The following is a 5,509-nucleotide window of genomic DNA, read 5'->3' on the forward strand; positions in this document are numbered from 1 at the left end:
TTTTTTTTTTTTAATAAAAGACATTAACTTAGACCATATTTTGAAAGACATGTGCTTTATCCCATACAGATCTCCAATAAAAAGATTCATCGAGCTCGCATGATCTTCCCACTACGCTCGAAATTGCCCTGGCGACACGGAAGCACCAAGTCTGCCTGTCTACCAACTTGCACCTCCTCTCAATACTTTAACGACGGCTACCCTCCCCCGCGCACTACTTAGACGCATATTTGAAAAACCATGTTGCCTTTTCCATACAGATCTCCAATACAAAGATTCATAGCTCCCAGTTTTTCCCTCCTCCTTACAGTATAATTTTTCCACGTATTTTCCCATCATGTATTTTCATTACGTTAACAACTTGTTCAATGATATGTGAATTTGCACCTAATACCGTTAAGACAAGTCGCTCTTTAAGCAAGATATAGGTTTCAGGGATTTAAAATTATCCCTAATTGATTCCAGCACCCCCACTTAGCCCTCTATAACCACAGAGATCTTCACTTCGAATTTCACAGAAAAATCGGCGCCAAATTTGCTCTTTTTCTTAAAGAATCATAAACATGGGACGGACGGGACATTGAAAGTTGAAAAGGAAATGAATATTCTCTTCACAATTGGGTGACTCTCTTAAAATAAGCAATTATTCTAATGCCTGCTTGGGAAAATGATAACTAATATTAAATAATAATAATAATTCAATCTGTTAATACGTTTCTACAGACAGAAAAAAATCACCAAAAACTATCAAGAATGGTCCATTTCGAAGACCGTAAGTAATGAAGAAAAATTGAAAGTTTTTATTATTTGAAGTGCGCAGCGATTCTCAAAGATTGAGCTCTTCCACCCCAACCACTTATCCTGGTCTATAATAAACTTTGCCTTCACACCTTCCAAAAACAACTTCTAATCTAAAACAGCATTCTTTCTCAAAAAAAAAAAAACAGATATTTTAACATTGGATCAATAACCCCTGTTCTGGAACAGATTAAAGAAAAACAAATATATGTGACTTTCAAGGGTATACCACAACACTTGGTAAAACAAATTAAAATCAATATGTTTCATTTTCCCCTATTGATTGGAACACAAATTGATGAGTGAACAACTTTAGAGAGGTTTCGTCCGTGGATTTCATGGACCATCCCTGGAACTCCAAACCCTAGTCTCTTGGATTACAATCCACCACAGAGGGTACCCCACTGAGTTTACAGAACCCTTGCCAACATTATCTAGTTTTTCATTCATTTTCAAGTATCGGTTCCAACAAGAAGAGAGGTAGAGCTTAAACATTGCTAGGCCCGTTGTAATATTCACAGAAAGCCGAATAATTCCATTCAGTAAAAAGAAATCAATTTTTCATGAAGAATAACTGAAGATACCAGTAGATAGTTTCCAAAAAGCAAGTGTTTGTTGCTAGACACGCAATTTCACACACATTTTTAACTCTTGTGAATGTTTCTGAACAGAATAGATTCTCTGTAATTCACTCTCGGGCGTTTTGCGTTCAATCAAAGTTCTTATGAAAAATGTAAAGCACTGGAATGGACATTCTCTCAGCACATCCTTGATTGTTTTTTCTTTGAAATGTCGACCATTACCAAGTAAAATGAAATACTGTACAATATAGATAGTACGCTTAAACCATAGAATCCTGCCTAGCTACTACACAGTCTTCGCTCTAAGTTTAAATCATACGTACAATACCAAATGTACACCTAAACTTGAATGCGAGCTTTTCTTTTAGCCATATCAGCAAAAATTCTTATAAATGGGATAATGAGTACTGTATGCATCGTGTATTTCATATTTATTTATTTAATTTAAATTTTTTTAATTCCTTCTCAAGTTCTTCTACCACAATAAAAAAAAAAAAAAAAGTTGTTGCGAGCTTACTTAGCTCTCAAACTGAGTAAATGGGATAGAATGATGCATCAATGGTTATATTATTAAGGATGGAGATAGCTTCTCAAGTCTTCTAAATGCGGATCTCAAACTGAGTCAAGATATGGGAATCAATGTGATAGTACAGGCGGAAAGGAAAGCTCAAACACAAAAAAATGATCAACGACAAAACTGTATCAGAACTGTCAGGTGAAATCCTGAGAGAAAATTAAGAAAACTTTTTTTTCTACTTGAAAAAATATAACGAAAATCGCTTTTTTATTGAATCTCATACGATCTAAGGCTAGGGGTAACACAAAATGGAATTGAGAAATAATTGAACTGGTTCAATTGAACCAAAATTAAGAAGATTTCTTAGATTAAATTGGAAGTTGAAAGAGTCCTTACAGACAGCCGCATTTAAAAAGACTATTGGACGAATCTTGTTGCGTTTGGAGATTTAAAAAGAATCTGGGTAAAATTTTTAGGAGATACATTGCTAATCCTAGTCCAAGAGAGATAGAAAATGAAGAGAGGATGAGGATGATAAGTGGGGATATTCAAGAGGACAAAAACTCAACACTATCACACGAGATTGTGTTTTTATTTAAATTCGTCATATATGGGAGCTCGGTATGTAAGACTGTAAAAGCTCTTATATCTCATAGATAAGGAACGTTTAAGGAGAAACAATACTCTTTTTTTTACTGAAAAATGCACTAGATACCCTACATATCCATCGGTAAGAAAAGCCATCATAAAATAATCTGATTGAATTTAAGGAACTAGAATGTATAAAATAAAAATATATATGTAATAACTCGTTCTGTCCAATACTCTAAAATGTACATGTGTAGTGTAAGACCGAAACAGTGTAGATCAACTTGAAAATATTGGGTATGTACCTGTGCCCAACATATAATGTAGAGAACTGCAAATAAATATGTGAAAACGTGTTCGACAAAGAAAAATCTATCAGGAAACAAACACAAATGAGATGAGGTCTTGCTACAAATATGTACCTAGACTCTGTTGAAAAACTACAAAAATGAAGAAGGGGGAAAAAAAGCCCGTTTGACTCTAAAGTTGTGCTTCGGTCTTTTTTCAACACCTAGCTATAAGTTAGTATTTTTAAAAAATCTAAACATTAACAATACTGTGGTACGTACAGAAATAACTTTAGAGCACAAGCACTTCATAAATTACGGTAAACTATGTTCAGAAAAAAATAATAATAGAAAAAGTAAAAAAAGTTTTAATTTGAATTTTAAACCTAATTAAAATTGAAAAAGGATACATTGTGTCATCATGTACCTTATTGCAAGAAAAGTTAGTGGATATGGAAAAAAAAAGTTGTCTCCATTGATATATTCTACGGAAAGTTGGGAGAGAATTAACTACCAGACTTCTTCTAAATTTGCTTCAAGACGTCCTACGAAGAAAAAATAAATAAGGTAAAGTCGTAGTCAGATCCAAGTCTATGAAAGCAAATCATAATGGCATGGTGGGAGTGAAGACAAAAATTTCTAGCACCCAGAACTAATAAATATGGCAGAACAGACCATTACTAGCAAACAAGTGGCAGTGCTTTCATTAGAGGAAAGGATTTTACAAGACAAGATTGGCAATAGATAATAGACAATTTGGTAGGGATATCACAAAGGCAAATAGAAGATATCACATACTAGGCACTACTAGATTATGATGACTTAACAAAGAAATTTCTTCGTTGTCCGTCAATCAATTATGTCAAGGCCACAAATGTTGAGCATCTCGCATGGTTTGCAAAACGAAAAGTACAAACTGGAGAGTTTCAAACATTTTGCCTGAATGACACTTGTGATCCCACACAGCCACTTGTTCACCCAAGATCCCGTGTTCCAGACATAGAAATAAATACTAGGTAGACTGGGAGGAAGAGGAAGGATAGGAGGCAGACGTGACGGTACTTGTAGGAGCTGCAGCAGGGACACAGTTGTGTGTCAACAATTCAAAATGACTCTCAAAGGCGCGACGACAGGATAGACAATGGAATGGCTTCATCATAAGGAGTTTCAACTTCTCCTGATGGTCTATCATCATCTTGTTCTGTTGTTCCATCAACTCCTGATTCCTCGCCATGAGGGACATCTTGAACTTGTCTTCTTGTTCCGCTACCATGGCTAATCTCATTCTCTCCTGCTCTTCCAATAGTTTCAGTCGAATCTGTTCATCTGCCGACAAATTCGTTGTTAAATCTGTGGTTAAATCTTGTGCATGGGACATTTGAGGTTGCTGTTGCTGTTGCTGAAGCTGTTGTTGTTGCTGCTGCTGTTGCTGTTGTTGCTGCTGTTGCTGTTGTTGTTGCTGTTGTTGTTGTTGTTGCTGCTGTTGTTGTTGCTGCTGTTGTTGTTGCTGCTGTTGTTGTTGCTGTTGCATTTTAATTTTGGCCTGTTCATCGTTATTACTGATCTGAGTTTGTAAGTTGTCCACATTGGGTTTGATATCTTCTGGACCACACTGATGTGAGATGAGATTCATACGATCGCCAAAGAACTGACTGCATCGATCACATTGGTAAGGCTTGGGGAAGTGTGAGTTCATACAGGAGTGTTGTGCCAAGTTAGACTGAGTTATAAATCTCTTATCACAAGAGTTACACTTGTAGGGACGCTCACCACTGTGTGTACGTCCGTGAGTTATCAAGTTACTCTGGTTGGTGAATGTCTTCTCACATACCTCACAAACATAAGGACGGAACCCAGTATGTGTACGTATGTGAATATTGAGGTTACTCTGGTTGATAAAACCTTTCTCACAATATTCACACACATAGGGTTTCTCTCCTGTATGAGTTCGCGTATGACACACCAGGTTACTTTGGTTGATGAAGGTTTTACTACAGTAAGTACATTGGTAAGGTCTTTCCCCAGTGTGCGTTCGACGATGTGTGACCAAGTTACTTTGGTTGATAAATGCTTTATCACAATATTCACATTTGTATGGTTTCTCACCCGTATGGGTTCGCGAGTGACTAATAAGGTTACTTTGATTGGTAAAAGCTTTTTCACAAGTCTGACAGACGTAAGGTTTATGTCCCGAATGAATACGCGTGTGCATGGCTAAGTTAGATTGGTTTGTGAAACCCTTGTGGCAGATTTCACATCGGTGAGGTTTGATACCTTGGTGTATGTAGGAGTGTGTGTTGAGGTTGGATTTACTATGGAAAGATTTGTCACAGTCATTATGAGTACAATGGTAAGGTCTGTCCCCAGTATGTATTCGTGTGTGGGTAATGAGGTTACTCTGGTTAACAAAGGATTTATCACAAGTGGTACATTTGAATGGTCGGATGCCCGAGTGAATGAGCTGGTGAGTGTTTAGGTTTTGGGAATTGGTAAAGGATTTCTCACATGTATCACACTTGTAAGGACGAGGTTTCATTTGAGGACAGTTATGACTTAAGAGCGAAGACTGCTGATCAAAAACCTTATGACAGTATTCACATTTGTGTACGCCAGCATTGGCAGATAGGAAGATAAGTCTCTGGCACTGATGACACTTGTACGCATTGTCATTACCATGGATACAAAGCAGGGTTTGTTGAGAGAAGAGCACGAGATTGGGTGTTTGAGTAAACATAATG

At 36.8% G+C, this 5,509-nt stretch overlaps 1 protein-coding gene across 1 annotated transcript in view; it reads right to left on the bottom strand.

Annotated features, from left to right (window-relative positions):
- Window positions 1–5,498, bottom strand: part of LOC103523098 (zinc finger protein 271-like) — a gene marked incomplete at its 3' end in the record, with an annotated part of 11,148 nt that extends 5,650 nt beyond the window's left edge. Inside the window, exons 1-2 of the mRNA XM_017449160.2 lie at window positions 3,785–5,498; window positions 2,790–2,815 (exon numbers count right to left, since the gene is read on the bottom strand). Coding sequence (XP_017304649.2) covers window positions 2,790–2,815; window positions 3,785–5,307 — 1,549 coding nt within the window. The remainder of the gene's footprint in view (window positions 1–2,789; window positions 2,816–3,784) is intronic.
- Window positions 5,499–5,509: the final 11 nt, after the last annotated feature.

Source organism: Diaphorina citri, unplaced genomic scaffold (genome assembly GCF_000475195.1).
Source record: "Diaphorina citri unplaced genomic scaffold, Diaci psyllid genome assembly version 1.1 scaffold15237, whole genome shotgun sequence".
NCBI lineage: Eukaryota > Metazoa > Arthropoda > Insecta > Hemiptera > Psyllidae > Diaphorina > Diaphorina citri.